The sequence below is a fragment of the Myripristis murdjan genome, chromosome 14 (assembly GCF_902150065.1).
Source record: "Myripristis murdjan chromosome 14, fMyrMur1.1, whole genome shotgun sequence".
Lineage (NCBI taxonomy): Eukaryota > Metazoa > Chordata > Actinopteri > Holocentriformes > Holocentridae > Myripristis > Myripristis murdjan.
In genome coordinates, this window is record NC_043993.1 from 16,505,648 (window position 1) to 16,524,202 (window position 18,555).

General features: G+C 41.2%; 1 protein-coding gene across 1 annotated transcript in view; it reads left to right on the plus strand.

Moving 5' to 3' along the window:
* Positions 1-17,907, plus strand: part of cfap54 (cilia and flagella associated 54) — a 41,798-nt gene extending 23,891 nt beyond the window's left edge. Inside the window, exons 36-68 of the mRNA XM_030069139.1 lie at positions 28-227; positions 648-783; positions 1,030-1,121; positions 1,403-1,581; positions 1,682-1,885; positions 3,053-3,140; positions 3,310-3,480; positions 3,662-3,728; positions 4,401-4,586; positions 4,688-4,774; positions 4,912-5,031; positions 5,421-5,468; positions 6,254-6,395; positions 6,913-7,070; positions 8,233-8,387; positions 8,496-8,619; positions 9,987-10,146; positions 10,459-10,619; positions 11,420-11,566; positions 11,677-11,797; positions 12,249-12,294; positions 12,355-12,557; positions 14,122-14,230; positions 14,396-14,492; positions 14,628-14,729; positions 15,089-15,212; positions 15,379-15,531; positions 15,788-15,960; positions 16,180-16,317; positions 16,473-16,579; positions 16,700-16,847; positions 17,466-17,549; positions 17,782-17,907. Of these exons, the coding sequence (XP_029924999.1) occupies positions 28-227; positions 648-783; positions 1,030-1,121; positions 1,403-1,581; positions 1,682-1,885; positions 3,053-3,140; positions 3,310-3,480; positions 3,662-3,728; positions 4,401-4,586; positions 4,688-4,774; positions 4,912-5,031; positions 5,421-5,468; positions 6,254-6,395; positions 6,913-7,070; positions 8,233-8,387; positions 8,496-8,619; positions 9,987-10,146; positions 10,459-10,619; positions 11,420-11,566; positions 11,677-11,797; positions 12,249-12,294; positions 12,355-12,557; positions 14,122-14,230; positions 14,396-14,492; positions 14,628-14,729; positions 15,089-15,212; positions 15,379-15,531; positions 15,788-15,960; positions 16,180-16,317; positions 16,473-16,579; positions 16,700-16,847; positions 17,466-17,549; positions 17,782-17,907 (4,356 nt within the window). The remainder of the gene's footprint in view (positions 1-27; positions 228-647; positions 784-1,029; positions 1,122-1,402; positions 1,582-1,681; positions 1,886-3,052; positions 3,141-3,309; positions 3,481-3,661; positions 3,729-4,400; positions 4,587-4,687; positions 4,775-4,911; positions 5,032-5,420; positions 5,469-6,253; positions 6,396-6,912; positions 7,071-8,232; positions 8,388-8,495; positions 8,620-9,986; positions 10,147-10,458; positions 10,620-11,419; positions 11,567-11,676; positions 11,798-12,248; positions 12,295-12,354; positions 12,558-14,121; positions 14,231-14,395; positions 14,493-14,627; positions 14,730-15,088; positions 15,213-15,378; positions 15,532-15,787; positions 15,961-16,179; positions 16,318-16,472; positions 16,580-16,699; positions 16,848-17,465; positions 17,550-17,781) is intronic.
* Positions 17,908-18,555: the final 648 nt, after the last annotated feature.

Consider the following 18,555-nt stretch of genomic DNA (forward strand, 5'->3'; position numbering starts at 1 on the left):
TGTTTGCCTGTATTTTGTCACTTCCAGCTGTGGAGTGTGTATGACAGCGATGTCGGTGATGAGGAGCTTGAGGCCAGTCTTCGCTTCTCTGCCCCGCTGGACCACAGCAACCAGGTGGACCTGCGTTGGGTCCGAACCCTGGTTCTGTACACCCTGCAGCTGCTCCATGACAGGGCCAAATGGGAAACACTGGTCCACTTTGCCTTACTTTTCAACTCATATACACGGTGAATAAACCACTGATGCTTCAACATTGCTCATTCCCACAGCTGTTTTGTCTGACATCACATAGCGAGAACTTGTGCTTTATGTGTAGGTTTGAACACTGGCATTCAGCATAAGAGAGATGAGTAGCTCTACTTATGGTAAACTAAGTGGTGTTGAACTTTCAAACTGTATTAGTCCCAAATCCAAACATTCCTATATCTTGTCTTATAAAACGAACGAAAGAAAAACTGTCAGTTTTTCTAAAGCAGGAAAAACTCAACTTTCCAAACTGGGCAACTATAGAGAAGATGAATGTTGATGCAGTAAAACTTGTGTGTGTATAATACATATCCACATACAGTGTACCTTTTCATGGCTTGTAATTTCTCAAATTAACGCTCATTAAGTTGTGTGTGTGTGTGTGTGTGTGTGTGTCCCAGGGAACGCTACACCTTGACAGTAACTCCTCTACAAGTCCACGCTCAGAGGAGGCTGCTGGAAAGGATTACGACCCTTGGAGGGCCTTCAGTTCCTCAACCACACCATGTGAAAACACAGAAGGCCACTGGCAAGGAGGTAGCATACACACAGACAGACATCCTTAGTCTGTGGTTGATTGTTTTACAACAATGTGACAAGTCACATTTTGACAATGAACAAACTTTCATTAAAATAGATTATAAATGAAACAGCAGTGCAGCAAAAACAAATATATAACATTTTTTTTTTACAAATCATATGATTCATTGAAAAAAAAGTGGAATATTTGATTACTTTGTGGGGTAAAGAAACTCTATTCTTCTGTTCTTCTGAATGTGTCAGATAACTTGCAGGAGCTATGCTGGCTGTCAGCTGCTCAGTGGATGGACCCCTTACACTAAGACCTCCTCTAATGTAAACAACTCAACTGCAGAGCAAATGCACAGCAGCACCCTGTTGATGAATGCCACTTACCAAGACTTAGGTGAGCCCCAAGGTCTGAAGATCACTCATGTCTGTCAATCAATATTACACTATAATAGGACAGGGGTAGCATAATGATGCAGAATCATGAAGAATGAAATAATTAAAATATACATAAATCATATATGAATGATAGGAGAACAAAGTCTGAACTGTGCGAAATTACCAAAATATTGGATTTGACATTCACTATATGTAAAATTTTTTTAAGGTGTGTATGTGTGTATATGTGTGTGTTGTGTGTCTATGGTGCAGAGATACAGCGCTCCATGTGTCTGGTGTGTGTTCCTCTGGATGTGGAGGATACACTGCGCTGTTACCGTCAAGCTCTAGAGAAAAGATTGTACTGTCTGCAGACTTTCCAGCACAGCCGCTCGCTTCTGCTGTTGCTCTTGGCACACACACAGCCTTGTGAGTTGACATGGACACACACACTCATGCTCACACAACCACTGTGAGGTTAAAACCAACACAGACACTGTATGTTTGTATTGTGCATGTCTCTCTGCAGTCTCGGTGGCACAGTTGCGTCAGGGCAGCAGCCCCTTCCACTCTCCAGGCCAGGTTGGATTCAGTCCTGTTGTTACATCAACTCCAGAGTTGCAGCCTCAGGACCTGGCAGAAGAGGACTTCAGCACTCTGAACGCTCTCTACAGCCTGCCCATTGGACCTAAGCACACACACTCTGTCATTACTGCATATTCAACATCCATAAGTAAGAGCCCACATGCACGTATGCACAAACATGCACAGATGAAAAACTCAAACCTAGTTACTTAATGATGGCTATGTTGTGTAAAAATATAGAAATACAGTACTTTTACATTACAGGGTGACAAAGCATAATTTACATAAATGAGAGAAAAACAGGCATAATCAAAACAATAACAGCAACACCACTTTAAATCATGAATGTGACAAGAAATAGATTTTACTGAAAAAAGAATCGACAGACAGAGATATACACAAGAAAGTTGTCACCATAGCAGTCATTATGAACTTAATTACTTGTCTTGGTTAAGCTGTTTACTTAAACCTCTGACAACCTCTATTTGTGAATTCCTGCTGCCATCAAAATAACAAAATGTTCCTGTCCAGTGACAGGAGTAATCAGTGACTGGTCGGTAGGTTTTGGTTATTTCTAACATAGGGGAAATAAATGATGATCCATTTGAAATAGTAATGGTTAGTACTGCACACAACCATGTTTTTTGTAAGTTTTGCTAGCCTGAGCTCCTCGGGAAGTCATTTCACTTACCAGGAGGCCTTATGGTGAAGACCTAATCAAGTTTTCTGTCTGCAGGGACCATTAGAAGGCTTATGCTGGAGGCTGCCAAACCATGCTTTGGAAATGCAATAAGATTTTTATTTCCAAACTAGTCAGTGTGGTACCATTTAGGCCTGTTATGTTTCTCGTTTTGGGGAAGTCAAACCTTTCCTCACAGAGCTTAAAGCACGAACACCAAGTAGTGACATAATAACTTCCCCATATCTTAGCTAGGAGCCTTAAAAAGAATTATGAGATAATTTCTCAAACTTACAGAAAGGGCTTTCAGGGGGGATCATTTCTGTCTGAAAGTCTTTTTGCAGTATTTTGGAAGAGTTAATGGGCAGGACACTTAAAGTGAGTTAAATGGGTTACAGAAATTACAGCAGACTGTATGCCTCCTGGTCCAAATCAAGTTCTCCATTTTCCAGGATGTAAAAGTAATGAGATTTTGATTGAAAATTACAATAAAATGTCTTTTTTTCATAAACTGTCAAAAATATGTATATGATTAATTAGATAATAGTTTGAATAAGCTAAATCAGCTAACAAGTCACTTTAACCATCACTTTAACCACTTTTTTTCCTCCCCATCTCCATGCATCTTTTCTTCAGAGTACCTCCAGGCCAACAGTCATAACTCCCTCAGAGTCCAGGCGTTGCGTGACATAGGAAACCTTCATTTCTACAACAGAAACACACGGTTAGAAATCTATCTAATTTCAGAGTGCACATGTATGCGAGTGTGTGTGCATATCAGTCTCCAGCCCCATATTACATGTACATATCATAGTACTAAAGAAATAGGTGTAAAGTTGACAAATTTCCAAATGTTTTTTTCATAATTCCACTCCTGCGTGTGCAATTCCTAGGGCTGCTCACTCATATTGGTGTAAAGCAATAGACTGCGCCCTGCTGAGCACAGACGTGCTAGAGAAATGGGATGGGGTGTCCTGGGGTGGTGGCTCCCTGCAACACAGCCTGAAGCTGACTGGGATTTGGGGCTGTCTGCAGGCTGCTGTCCTTGCTGCCAAGATTGCACAGTAGGTTTCAGGTTCTCTGATTTTGTATGGTTGTATGTTTGTTTTAAGATGGCAAATACCTCATTACTACTAACTACTAATTACTCTCCTGAAAAACAAGCTGCAGTTTCTCTTTCACTTGATTTTGTGACACTTGCTTCTGAGGCCTCAGTATGGTGTGTCATTTTGTGTTGATCTGCAGGTACACCTTAACATCTGACATAGGCCAACGGACGAAATGTTGCCTTCTGTCTGCTCATCTCTTTAAGGTAAGGCTTCCCAGAACTGCACTGTCTATTCCCACAAATTTGCACAATCTCCTGACAAACAGCCGGTAGTTGATGTCAAAAGAGGAACTAACCAAGTACATTTACTCAGGTACTGTACTTTAGTACAGGTTTGCGGTACTGATGCTTTACTTCAGTATTTGCATACTTTGTATTTTTACTGCCCTACATTACAGAGAGAGAATACTGATGTTTTTACGACACTACATTTATCTGACAGCTGTTGCTAGTAGGCCTAGTTACTGTAGTAGTTAGTGGTTAATTTACATGGAAAACATATAATATAATGCATTATGAGAGTTGAAACTAGCCAACAACATGTAGAGCAGTTAGATCTGCAACATTACAGTTTTTTAAATAGACTATGCACCAATCATTTAACACCCTGAAAGGGAACGTTCTTGTGAATGACTGCTTTTACGTAAGTAATCTTTTGAATGCAGGACTATTACTTTTAATGGAGTGTTAGGCTATTATATCAGGGTACTGATACTTTTCTTTAAGTAAAGGATTTGAGTACTTCTTCCACCACTGGTTGCTGTTATATTGTTAGGAAACTGGTGATTGGGGATGTTTTTTGCTCTCATAACTGTATATGCTTTTCTGTATGTTTATGTGTGTGTTTGTGTGTGTCTGTCTTTCCAATGTGCCAAGTGTGTGCTGTGTTGCTCCCTGCCTCAGCCTCAGTGCGACCTCCACTATGCCTCACACATTCTTGGGGATGAACTTCTCCCTGGAGTTGACATTTTCGCTGAACCTCACAGACTTAACCTGGGCTCCACTGTATCGAGCCTCAGCTTCCTTTGCTACTGGCTGTACACCACAAGGCACTACATCACGGTACTCACATACACAGTCATGTAGTTGCTTGTCTGTTTGTCATGTTGAACTGTAATACTGATGATAAATTACTAGTGCTGATCCTTACTTTGTGATTTTAGCTGCTGCCCATGCTGGCCCTCTACCTACACTTTTCAGGAACTGTATGTCAAGATGTTCAGCGTACTGCTGAGGGAAAAATACTGAAGGTTTGTGTATGTTTTTACTGTCCTCTATGTAAAAAAAAATGTTTTTTTCAAATGTGTTTGTTTGTGTTTTTTTTTTTTTTTTTTAATTTGTACATGTGTTTGCATCCACATGCGTGTGTGTTGCGTGTTGTCTCCAGATACGCACTCTGACTGAGCTGAGTCTGTTCGCTGAAGCTATAAAGGAGACAGTTCACCTCACACAAGGAAAGGGAATCCCACGGGCTTATGGGCACAACATCTGTATTGACAATCCTCAGGTACAAACACGCACAAACACTATACTTTTTCTTTTGCACTGTATCTCCCTTTTTCTCTTGCACTGCTTAAACCTGGAGTGTAAAAAATGTCTGATGTTTTTCTGAACTTTCCTGGCTTTTATAGATTCAACAATTTATACATGCATGCAGTAGAGTTTTATACTTGCATTTTTTCTTAACTAAGTGTTGATATTTCAAGTGTAAGTATTAGAGAATAAAATGTAGAGATCAGCATCATTCCTATATTTACTGGGTCAGTTCTTTCTATATAGGTTCATTATATGGCGATTGCAGGGTGAGTGATCAGTTTAAGCATCAGTGAGTGTTACAGTGTTGGACATTTAGCATCTAACAGCTGACTCATCTTTATTAATATGTTTTTCCTACAGCCTGTGAGGAGATTCTACAGTAACAAATCTCTCCTGGACAATGCTCAGGTACTTCACCTTTCTTATAGAGATCAATAAGAAATTAGGGGCAGTGGAGATTGTGTTTGCTGTTTACTGCTAAAATTAACTGTTTCCATTTTTAGACAGTATCACGTTAATGTCGCTGTTATACTTTGACATGTCATTAGTTTCAGATTCTAGTGCACTATAAAATCACATCTAAACTTCATCAAGTGTCACCATGGCTGTCTATACTACTACATTGGTTATATTTTTATGTTTAGGGTTGTATTCACTGATGTAATTGTAAATTAATCCTAGTAGATCCCTCAGCCACTGGAGAGCAAAACAAAACAAACAAAACAAAACAAAACAAAACAAAAAAAATAGTAATGCTGGTATGGTCCTTTATACCTGCAACCTTATTTGCTACAAGCCTTTTTCACAATCTTCTTCATTTGGGAGGCCAGAGGCCAGCTCTTGTCACCCAGAACTAAATTGTCCACACAGCAAAAACACAACAATAGACAAGGATAAAAATATAACATACACCATACCACAGCAGTCAATATAATACATCATTCACTAAAAATCACTGTTAAATCTACATTCTGCCCTCCTGAAGATATACATGTTCAAACATACATCCACTCTCTCATCCATTCTCCATCACTCCCAAACACACTCATTCACGCACTGACGCAGGTGCACACATATGCCCCTCCAACACACACATGCACTTTTACTTTTTACATTTTTGCCTTTTCTTTTAAGCTATATATGCTCATTCACTAAATCTCATTGTCTTACAAGTGTATGTGTCTGTATTGTAGGTTTTGGCGGACATTGTGAATTGTGACCTGGCTCCAGAGGTCCGCATGTTACTTGGATCCACACTGTGCCACCGGTGGAACCTGGCTCGGATCCAGCTGGTCCTCACACTCACTAGCACCATACACAGCCTTCCATGGGCAGGTTTGTACACCACAGCCTCACTCTTCCCTGTCCTGTAAAAATGTTGCTGGCGGTTTATTATGAGGAGTGCCTGACATCAATATGCCGAGTATAGTAGCAAATAGGTTCAGTTTCTTTGTTGCAAGGCTGTAGGCTGTTCGGGGGGGCAGATACACAAAGATGCACCTTTGGTCCTTCTGCTCACAAATTGCCCATGTGGTGTTTTCATTCATGTAATAAGGTTTTTGGTAATCATCATCTTTTCTTAAGGACAGGAATATAGAATAGAAAATGACATAGACATGCCCTGCTTCTTAAATAGATAACAAAGTTACCTTTAAAAATGTCATTATGAGGTTAAGCAGTGCCTTGTTTTTTGTGCCCTCATTCATGTGCATTCACAATATACTGATTACATTTGGTTTCATTCTAAAAGAGTATTCATACACAAAGTAGTAACTATATTCTCATAGGCAAGTGAGTGTGTGAATCTGTGTGTGCACTTCATTCATGTGTGGAGGTCTCTAATATCTTCCAGAGTCTGTTGTCAACACCACAAGGAGTCATCCGAACAGCTCAGTGCACCATGAAGAGGATGGCCTGGACACTGAGGAGAACAGAGCCATGAAGAGAACAGAGCCTAAAGTGCTGGTTCTTGACCCCCAAAGGGACAAGCTTACTCCAGAGAAAATTAAGGTAGGACTGCTGATGAACAGTCAATGGACCTTTTCTTTAAACAGCGTGCCACTGAGTCTCTGGGGCAATTTGGTCTGCATGAGTGAACATTCACTGGGTTTTTTTTGTAGCGGGTAGAGAGGCTTTGCTTGTCCCTCTAATCTTTGGCATCTCAATTCTGGGTAGCTCCATACAATGTGAAAAAGAAAACATGAAGAGGGGAAAGGGTTATTCTTGTTCACAAGTAGCCTACTAATTGCAATGTGAGTTAGTATAAATGCTTGCCCCTTGCCTGTTTTCTGTACGTAGGAACCTTAAAGGTGGACATTTAAATAGAAGATATATCCCTGCAAAAGGAGATCAGATTAATACATTATTGACTGAATCAAACATAGATTACCTTTGTCTGAGCGAAACATGGCTTAATTGCAACCATGCTGTGAAATTCATATCAATACTTCCCTTTAATGCCTTGTTGTGGAGGTGATTTTGTCTCCACTCTCTAGATGAAATCTAACCTCATAGTTTATATAATCTCCTATTTCATGTTTTTTTCATGATGATTTATTATAATTATTGAAAATGCTTGATCATCATACAGAGACTGTTATTTATGGAGATTTCAACATTAAGAAATGCAAACAGAAATTGAAAATGATCATGTATAAATTCAACTTTCAACAAATGATTAGTGCTCCTAGAGTCACTAGGCACAGCAGTATCTTAACTGATCTTACAATATGTTAACAGGGTTGTCAGATCATAATATGATTCTTACTGTAAAAAAAAAAAAAATATCGCCAAAATGCATTTTGATGTACAGTAAGCATAAAGGAATCCCCAAAACAGTGAAAGTGAAATTCAACAAAGAGATTAAGAACTTAATTTGGGATAGTATTTGTTTGTCAACATATGTTGCAATGCTATGAGCAGCACACTTACGAAATTAGTTGAGAAATATACTGTGAAAATGAATTGCAGTCAAAGGACCACAACCCATTTTACTAACCACAGCTTAACAGTGTAAACATTTGAGTATTCTCTTGTTTATATACAGACTTCTTGCCTCTACCACTGTTAGAAAACTCCATGCCTCTTGCTTGCCTTTACCTCTTTTTTCCTCTTCACTCTTTTCTCCTGACCCTTGCCATTCTCTCTCGACCTCTCATGTCCTCTGTTATAGTTCTTGTTGCTGGAAAGCACATTCCCATTGCTGAATTGCAGCTTGCAGCAGCTTCTGCCTCAGTCCCGCTGCAAAAATGAAGACCTGGAAATGACCATAGAGGCCAGCCTGTTAATGGCCAACCTTTACCTGCAGCAAGGGCATGCTGCACTCAGGTATGGTTTCCTTACACGTGTGCATGTGTGTATACATTACATGTACGTGCATGAATGCAAATGTTTGTGTATCCCAACTGCCCTGACTGTTTTTACATGCTCTTTTAGTTCTGATATGGCAGTGTCAGCCTTGGTGTTGCTGCACATGTCTCCTGTCATCATGGTAGGAGCTCTCTCTTCCTCTCAGAATCCTGCCTCTCCACTCCCAGATACCACAGCTGGTAGTGAGCAGGTAACATTACATTGTGGGAAAAATGCAAGGACAAACATGTAATTGAAGTTTATTGTACAGGTCTTTCTTATATTCTGCCTTCTGTCCCAAGTTTGGCAAATAAAATCTGTTACAAAAAAGTTCCCCCTCTGGAGGACATTTTACTCAAACAAGTACAGTCCTTACATCCTCATATGCAGGACAATAAAACATAAAAAATTAACCGCATTCTCAATTTCACCCAGCTCGCACAGAAAACAAAGTCCTCTTGAGTGGCATTAAACCTACCTGTGTCTATAGCTAATGGTAATGTTTGTTAACTTAACCTAACCCTAACCCTTCACTTATATTTTTGCTCCTAGTCTCCTGAGTATCATAAAGTAGAGTAGGAGTGTCACATATTGCAGGTTTCCATACCATATCTCCACCAATGGCCAAAACTGAAGTAAATTCATGGACTTTAGCTCTGTGATGAAAAGTGTTGCAATTGTGTGTTCACGGAAAACCCAAACACCAGAAGCATAGTCTGACACAGGACACACACATGCATTATAGAGATGTGTTTATAGAAAGTATGAAATCCCAGATTTCCACATTGTTTAGCTTTGTTCATTACAGATGTCAGCGCTCACTGACTGAGCAAGAACACTGAGTACGTTTACATGCACACCATATTCCTGTTTTAACCGGAATATTCGCAATATTCTGGTTGTGCACGTGTCATGTAAACACGCACCTAACCCGATTAAGGTCGTATTCCGGTTGGAGAGAATTCCGAATAAGACCCCTGGCATATGCCTGTTCCAACCAGAATATTGAGGCATGTAAACACCTTAGTCGGAAAATGCCCCGAACCGGAATATTCAGTCACGACTGCGCATGCTCGATTCGCAAGGAATTCTGGGGCGTCTTTTTGCTATGGTTACTTCAAGCGGGGAAAACCATAGACATAATATAGGTATATTACGTCTATGGGGAAAACGACATGGCGCACACTACAGCATGGCAAAAAGAAGCAAGAGCCAGGAGTCTGCAGTCTGCCTTCAGCTGATCAAAGACTTAAATATCATGGAGTATAACGATGGGAGAAAAAAACAGAAATAGCTAACAGCTTCTTTAAATGTCATGTGCTCGCCCACTGTCAAATCATTGCCTGTTGAAAATCCTCTTGATTGTGATTTTGCCCCTAAACTTGTCTCAGAGTGGGTTAGCAACAGTGAGTGTGTCATGAGACTGGTGTATTTTCATGTCTACACTATGCACATATTCAAAGTGTCAGTAGTATTGAATATACATACCTGGGAATGGTGACTGATTATACTAATATGACCACTGTGTTTTAAGTTTGACCTTGTGTGTGTTTTGGCATGCCTGTATCCTGTGTGCAGGGCAGTACAGGTTCACGTGGTGTGTTCAGCCCCCTGCCTACAGACTGTCCCAGAGCAGTTGAGGCTTGTGAGAGAACTGGAGCTGCTCTGTGGTTGCACTGCCGTCTGGCTCTGGTCCGTAGCCTGGCAGCACACATCCCTGGCACTGCTATTTTCCCAGGTTAGAGAATGTGTTAGTGTGTGCCTGTATGTATGTCTTAGTGTGTCTTAATTCATTTCTGCAACTGACCGTTCATATCTTTCTTTCTTCCTTAGCCCATCTTTTTTTTTTCTAATTGTTGTTAGGATTATTATACGGATACTGATAAACCAAAAAGAGCAGGTATGCTCATCACCTTAGAAGGACCAATAATGGTTAAAAAAGTTTCAACAAAAAGTAGTGTTTTTAAAGCTGCACAGAGGTAGTGATTGAATGCCAAATAGACATGGAATCTGTCTGTGTGTGTGTGTTTGTTTGTGTGCGTGTGTTTAGGTAAGGACAGTAATGAGGAGGCAGCACGGGTGTTAAAGGAGGGTCTTGAGGAAAGTGCATTGTGGGGAGACCCAGACACTCAAGCCCTTTTGCTGTTAGAGGGTGCTGCACTGGAGGCACAGAGAGGACAGCCTAAAGCTGCCAGAATCTCAATGCTGCAGGTACACACACACACACACACACACACACACACACACACACACACACACACACACACACTGTCTGCTGTCTCAGTTACATAGGTTCAATGCATCAATGCACCTAAGTAGCACTGTGAACTGCAGGAATCAGTAGAGCAGTGCAAGTTACGTGAAAAATACTGTAGAAGGTGGATGCAAACATTAACAAAGAGATGTTACTTTCAGTACTGTTGGATGCATTTGTTACTGAAAAGTGGCTCCCTCTAATCAGTTATAAGATAACTAGTGCAAATCATACAAGTTTCACACCATTCTTTTTCCACTTAGACCTGCTCGCTGCTGGTGAAAGTTTTTAAAAACTTTTAAAAGCTTTAACAGAAACTTACAATATGAAAACAAAACGTTTCATGTCACATACTCTTTGCTTTTCTTTTTGTTTTGTGCATTACCTATTTCACCAAACATTAGTAATGACGTGGCTTTTATCAGGGTGACAAGGATAACATATTTCATAATCCAAACAAAATGGAATATGGTGACTTGCTTGGTCTAGTTCTTCTTTGAAAAGTAACCCAAGTTCATAGCAGCTAGCAGTCAACAGATATCAGCTAACAAACAATACTAACAATCCCATGGTGATGTGGCTGATAATGTCAAAACACTGTGAGCTGCCAGAAATGTTGCTGAAGTGTTTCTACAGGAAGTGTTTTCACAGCTGCTTCTGTGTGCAGTTGCACAATCCACTTCAGCCTACAATACAAAATGAACTTTGTGTGTGTGTGTGTGTGTGTGTGTGCGTGTGCGTGTGCGTGTGTGTGTAGGAGGCTGTGAGCCTGCTGTCAGGCCGGACTTGCATGCCTCCAGGCTCAGGTGTGACTCTAGCTCAGGCCACCCTGCTGCTCGGTGACCTGAGAGGAACACACAGCACCACACTGCTGGAGCTGACACAAAAACTACTGCAGCAACAGGTATCCCCCCCCCCCCACCCACCCACCCACACACACACACACACACACACACAGCTTAATGCAAGAAAGCAACAACAACTTTGTGTTTTGTCTCAATGTGTTTGTTGCAGCTGTGTGTCTTTGGTGAAAATGTGGTGTTGGAGGATGGACAAGTATGTTTCCCTCCACCTGGTCCCAGCAACATCTATCTGCCTCACCTCCCACTTCTGGCTAAGGTCACTATGCGCATTGGTAAATAGAAAATTCAGCACTTTTAAGACACGTTTGCCCCCTTTTTATGGCAAAAGGGTTCCTAACCAGGGATTGACAGTTGGATTCAGCATGTTTTCAGGTGTTGTTGTTTTCATAATTTCCTCCATTCAAACATTGGTTTGGATAAACATGAACAGGCTATACAGACTGCAACTCATTGGTGTAAAATGTTTAATATTAGCCAGTGACTTCTTTGCACAACTGACCTACCTAAAGCCACTGGTAGATAAATAGAAGCATTTCCACCTGATGTTCCTTTGTAAAGTTTAGCACAGCATCTCATTTTTACACTGTACATGTTTTTGTGGACATCCTGGATAATTTTACACTTTTTGTCAGAAGAGCAGTTTCTGAGATAAAGGAAAGATAACTACTATCAATGCATTGGGGGAGACTCTATGCACCAAATAATTTCCATGTGTTTTCCAAGGTCACACCCTGGCTGTCAAGGCTATCGAGAGGCCTGTCTCTGCCCTGTCAACAACATCTCTCCCTAGGGAGTGCTCCCTCCAGTCCTCCAGAGAATTTCAGCCAAGTCCCTCCCTGAGCCACCTAAACACCTCCAGTCCCACAGGTCCCTCCATGGTCAGCCCCTTCCAGATACCCAGAGTTGCCCCGAGCCCTGATGTAGTCCAGGCTTGGCATGATGCCCACAAGGTGTTGCAGTCTGCACTGACTCTCTCCCAGTTCTGTGCCTACAGAAACATGCAGCTGGAGGCTGATCTACTCTACTGTCGCGGTGAGTAGGTGATAATGTTTCTGTGTGTGGAAGCGCGTATTTATTATCATAGAGAGAGGGAATGTATAAAACAATCTGATCTAGTGCTATTGTGCATGCATTATTTTGAAACATAGTACATTTATTGATAGGTTATTTCAGTCACCACTCATAATGAGAGGGGGGAAATGAAATGCAACCTATAAATGGACTTGGAAACTGGTTTCAGTTTGGCTGCACAGTGTCGAAGGGAAGAAAAGACAATGTTTGGTTAGGCAATTTTTAGTTTGAAGTGTGAAGTGATAAAGCTGCCACTGTAGACATTCACGGGCAGTCTTCAACGACAGACCTTTTCACAGCAGCCATTTTGACATGAATTAGCATGGTAAACACAGGTGTTACTAATGACGTTAAGGTTCAGTTTCGTTCAAAACCTTTCCACAGAGCCAGCATGCACAACACTAGGGCTCTGTCTCAATTCAAAGGCTGTACGCTACCTAGGTCGTATTTGTAGGCTGCTTACGTCAGTGCTTCAATTTTACCGCGTGGGGTCCTGTAAATGCAGCCGACAGATCCAGCCTATTTTTGACTAATTTGCAGGATACACCTCCACGATGCTTCGCAGCCTACTTTCCAGGGTACCTTTCGGTCCAGTTGAATTTCTGGATCAGCCACCATTGCTGGAATTATTAAGCATGTTTTAGACCGTCTTAATGTTTATATCATGATGTTTTGATAAGTTTTCATGCCTAGTTTAGTTTAGTTAGATGAGTTAGATAGGCATTTTGCATGATTTTTCCATAGCAACCATCAGCGCATCAGGTATGTTACAATGTAGCCATGTGTACAATTACTTTAATTGGGATAGTCTGTTACAATTTGTGAGGTGTAACAATTATCTTAATTTTCTGCATCTTCACGAAGACAAAATAAAATAAAATACATAAAACTACAGAATCAATGTTGTCCATCTTGAGAGCGTTGAAGCTGCTTATCGTTTTGTTTCATGCACAGGTGTTCACTGACACACCTCCGAAAACTACTTCGGCATTTTACGCTGCATCACTCGAATGCGCTTCGGGAAGCCTCGATAATAATGACGTAGGAATCCTCCGCAGGCTACACCGTCCCGATTCACTAAACTTTTAGTTCCGGTAAACTTGATATCGGCCCCTAGGTTGGATGCCTCCTACGTGGGCACCGTAGGCTGTGACCTAGTAGTCATCTAGCCCTGCGATTGAGACAGACCCAAAGACTCTGGTTGTGTTAGACGTAAATGGAACAGAACCTTAATTAATGTCAGAAGTAACACCTGTGTTTATCTGCTGTTATGTCAAAGTCAGTTACATTTTTTTTTTCAGTGCTGGCAATATTACTTCTATAACTTAACTCAGACATAACAGAAATATTAATATATATAGTGAACCAACTTCATAAACTATGTGAATATATAACTGTATTGGTCTGTTTGGTTAACCACAGCAAGCTTGTAAAAGACCTTTCAGGACTAGATTGCCTGTAACCTGATCATTTTTGTCTTGTATTGGTTTGGTTTTTTATTTAATATTTTTATGTGTGTGTCCAGGTGTTGTGGAGCGCAGTCTGAGGTATCTCAGTAAAGTCAAGCGACAGGAAGTGGCTGGGACCTTCCTGGGGTGCATCCAGACTACAATGACACACTGCCACAACCTGCCGTCAGTATATAGTGTTAAGTACTGTATTTCTGTATGTGTGTGTGTGTGTGTGTGTGTGTGTGTGTGAACATGTCTCTGTGTTTGTGAATGTAAATAATAAAACTCACCATTTATGCATTTATCTATACTTTTATATTCTGTTTGTGTATATTTGTTCTCTTTTAGGCTGATTCGTAATTGTTACCTAGAGCTTGCGCTTCTTTTCCTCCATGACTGGCAGCATATACCACACAAGCCCCTAGAGACTACATCTCAAAACAAAGTATGTGTGTGTTTGCAACCTACAACCTCTGGTGTGTTGTATATTGTTAAGAAGCACCAGTGACTTTCTGACTCTTATTTACTCCCTCCTTTCATGATATCTTGCTCTCTGCCTTTCTCTCACCCACTCATTCAGATCTCACACTGGAAGCGTTTGCTACTCAATCTGAACAGAGGTCTGACTGTGAGAGAGGGATACCTGCTGCTTTTCTGGACCTACCTCAGAGGGGCTGCCATGGTCTGTACAATACCAGCCCACAGAGGGAATGGATGGACAGGCAGGCAGATTGATGGATAGATAGAAGGATAGATGGGTGGGCACAGTGAGAAAGGAGATTTTATTTCTGCATTTCAATAGATATAGCATGAAAATCGTGATTGTTGCACAGGTCTGAATCACAGATCTTATATGTAGGAAAATTACTCTATTGATTTCAGAAATCATAAGAAATATTTGATGGGAAATGGCATATTGATGGAATTCACATCATTGGTGCATTTGTTTCATGCAGCTATAATTTTACTTCCCAGCTGTCCATCCTAAGCTTTGCCATTGTGTTCATCTTAACCTTATCTATATATTGTGACAATGTGCAGGTGCTGAAAGCCATGTCTGCCTGTAGCCAGCTTTGTGGCGCCGTTGCAGGTGGAGAGTCACTGTCTGAAATGGCCGTCAAAGCCCTACCCATCTTTGCCGGCAATGACCTGCTTAATCCCTGTGGTAATATGAATAAACACCAAGCTACTTTTTTATTTGCTTGAAGTTCAGCCTCACTGGACAGTTCACTCTTTATTCAAACAGCGGTCAAACCAAGAAAGACTGCAGACAAAGAATGACTAGAGTATTTAATGCAGAGTTGTACCTCTGAACTTATGTGTATGTGTAGGTGGTGTGGATCAAATGTCTCAGGACGCAGCTAACCAGTCACCGGAGGCAGAGCAGAGCCTCAGAGCTCTCTCTCTCTCTCATCTCACTTGGACCCATGTGGCTCGCTACTACATACACCTGCTGAACCTGCAGAAAACAGAGAGTGAACCAGGTGAGTATGTGGGTGTGTGTGGGCTTGAGACAGAGTTTAAGGCAGTAGTAATTACTGGTGTGAATATTTGGCTGAACAGAGGCTAGTTGATAAAGAAGGATTTTACTTCTTTGAAACAATGTAGTTTGATTTGAGTGTGCAAATAGTGATATGAGTCAACAATTCCTTTCAGTACTGTCAGACATTGTGAGTGTGTGTGTGTGTGTGTGTGTGTGTGTGTGTGTGTGTGTGTGTGTGTGTGCGCGTGTTTGTTCAGTGTGCACTCAGATTGGGGAAGGCCTAGCATCATTACCGAGAGATGCTAGCCCAGCATCTCGTCTGTCTCAGCTTCACAATTTCCTCTGCTCGCACATGACCAGCTACAGAGAGAACTGCTGTGCTCCTGAACCTGCACCTGCTGAGATAATACTGCTGCCACAGATTGTACAGGTACACACACACACACACACACACACACACACACACACACAGAGAGAGAGAGAGAACATAGTCCAAAAGAAAAAAGGAATACCTACCACAGGAGGGGCTGCACAACTCTTGATTTGACCTAAATCTCATAGTTCAGACAAGAATTAAGGTGACATAAAAATGCTGATTTCTTTTCAGTAAAGGTCTTTAGCTCAGCATCTTGGATTTCTTGTGTTCCAGCTGAGCCCTGCACTGCGAGCCTGTTTAGGCCAGGAGCAGGAAGATGAGGTGTACCGGTGGTCCATCTCCAGTAAACAGCAGCTCTGTATGCAGTGGCATCAGCCTGCCCTGAGCCCTGCACCAGGATACCAGGACATAGTAATGCACACACACACACACACACACACACACACACCGACTGACCTATATACACATCACATTCAATAGTATTGTTAAAAAGTGTGTGTGTGTGTGTGTGTGTGTGTGTGTGCGCGCACGCGTGTGCGTGTGCGTGTGTGTGTGTGTATTGTCAGGTGTTTCTATTGTATGGCCACAACAGACATCCTGTGTCTGCCACAAGAGGATCAACCATTGCTGTAATGGGGCTGCAATGTGGGCAACATGTTATTAAAATAGAAAGGTAGGAAACACACACACGGACATAGATGTAGATGTCATGCTCTTTTCTATCACATACAGGTAGATTTCAGATCATGTCACTATGTCGCTGTATGTGTATGTTTGTGTGTGTTTGTATCAGGGCTAAGGCGGTCCATGCACAGCTGTGTGAGCTGTGTGTGACAGCAAACATGACACTGTCTGTAGCTGCCAGCTTCCACTGCACCTCAAATACCAAAACCCAGAAGCTCAATGAAACCTCTAAAGAGTCTCCCAACCAACACATGCAGGTTTGTACTGCTGTTAGACACACCACACACTCGCACACATATAAACTTTGAGCAAAGGGGTTTAGGATCCAATAACATCCTTTTGCTGAGGGTAATGTTCGACTTTATAGGTTTGGAAATCAAGACAAATGCAAAAGCACTGACACCTACTAGTGTGACAGCCTCCCTCTTTGATTTATCAGCCAATATTAGTATGATTTACAAGTGAATGTTAGCATTGATGTGTCAGCACACAGTGTAGGCCAACTGCTGAGTCATGTACATATGGAATATAGATACTGCATTTAGAATATTAATTTGGGAGAGAATTTTCCCATAAACCATTTTCAAATCCTCTGTACAGAAAAAGCCGGTTGACTGGTGGGAACTATGGTACATGCACACATATGCTATACGGTAGAGATTAACTGCTAGAGGTGAAATTAAGTACCCTACATTGTGGGATTACTATTTTGATATGGTTGTATTGTTAATTTGGTTTATTCCTGGTAGTGTAGCAGTGCCTAAGGGTACAAATAAGTTCACTGTATCTCAGTTCGCTTATTGCCATGCTTTCATCAGTCCTGAATGAAAATGATGTGTGTATTTGTGTGTGTGTGTGTGTTTATGTGATATCAGATGCTAAAGGAGAAGATTCTGAGCTGCTGTTTGTCCATCAAGGATCTTCTGCAGTCAGGCTCAAAGTCTGACCCCCTCACCGAGGTGTCTAACTATATAACACATGAAAGTACATGCACATGTAAACACACTGTCATGCCCAGATAGAGTAAACACAATCACACTCAAGTATGACACAAACTGCAGCTGTATGTTTTTGTGTTGCTGATATTCATTATTATGTTCATTTAACCGTTTTCATGCCTGTCTAGAATGAAATCATATAGCTTACAGTCCTGTGTGTGTGTGTGTGTGTGTGTGTGTGTGTGTGTGTCAGGTACCATTTGAGATCACTTTGGAGAGCCTTCGTGACCTTGAGCGCTGTTTCAACCCAGCTGGTGGCGCTATAGTGGATGCCTCCTCTCTGACTGACTGGATCTTATCTGTCCTCACACATTCCTGACCCCAGATTGATCAGAAGAACTGACAGCAAATTCACTTAATTTTGCATCATATGCTTGGAATGCCTGTAAATTTAAATGTTTCTCTCTGAATAAATACATAACTAAACACACATACTTTTGTGCATTGAAATACAAATTACAACTCAAATTTGTGAAAAAAAGTCCAATTTGGTTGCCTTGAAAACTGGCAGAAATGAAATGTGAAATAGCGTCATAGGTGTAGGAGAACATTTTATGTTTAAAGTGTCAAACATGTGAGAGCAGAACCCATGGCTTCATAATGTGTCCTGATTTACAGTTTCTGCAAACAAAAAAGCATGAATGATTTTTTTGAATGTGGAGAGTTCAGAGGTAATTGTATTTTTAAGTCTTGGAGCTGCTGCATTTAAGTGAAACTAATTTTCTGGACAGTGACAGTGCAGAAAAATGCTGCCAGGTTGTCTGGTTCAGAAATGTTCCATCGGGTCTTTTAATTAATACACTTAGCGCCATCCTCTGGGGTAAATAAATAAATAAACAAAAATGATAAAATGACTATAATTACAAAACATTAGTATTTTTGGTTTTGCCTGACCATAAGAGCCTGGCTCAGGGTGTTGTTTGAGGCCTCATGAGCAGGTGGAGACACCCATCTGCAAACCTAGGTT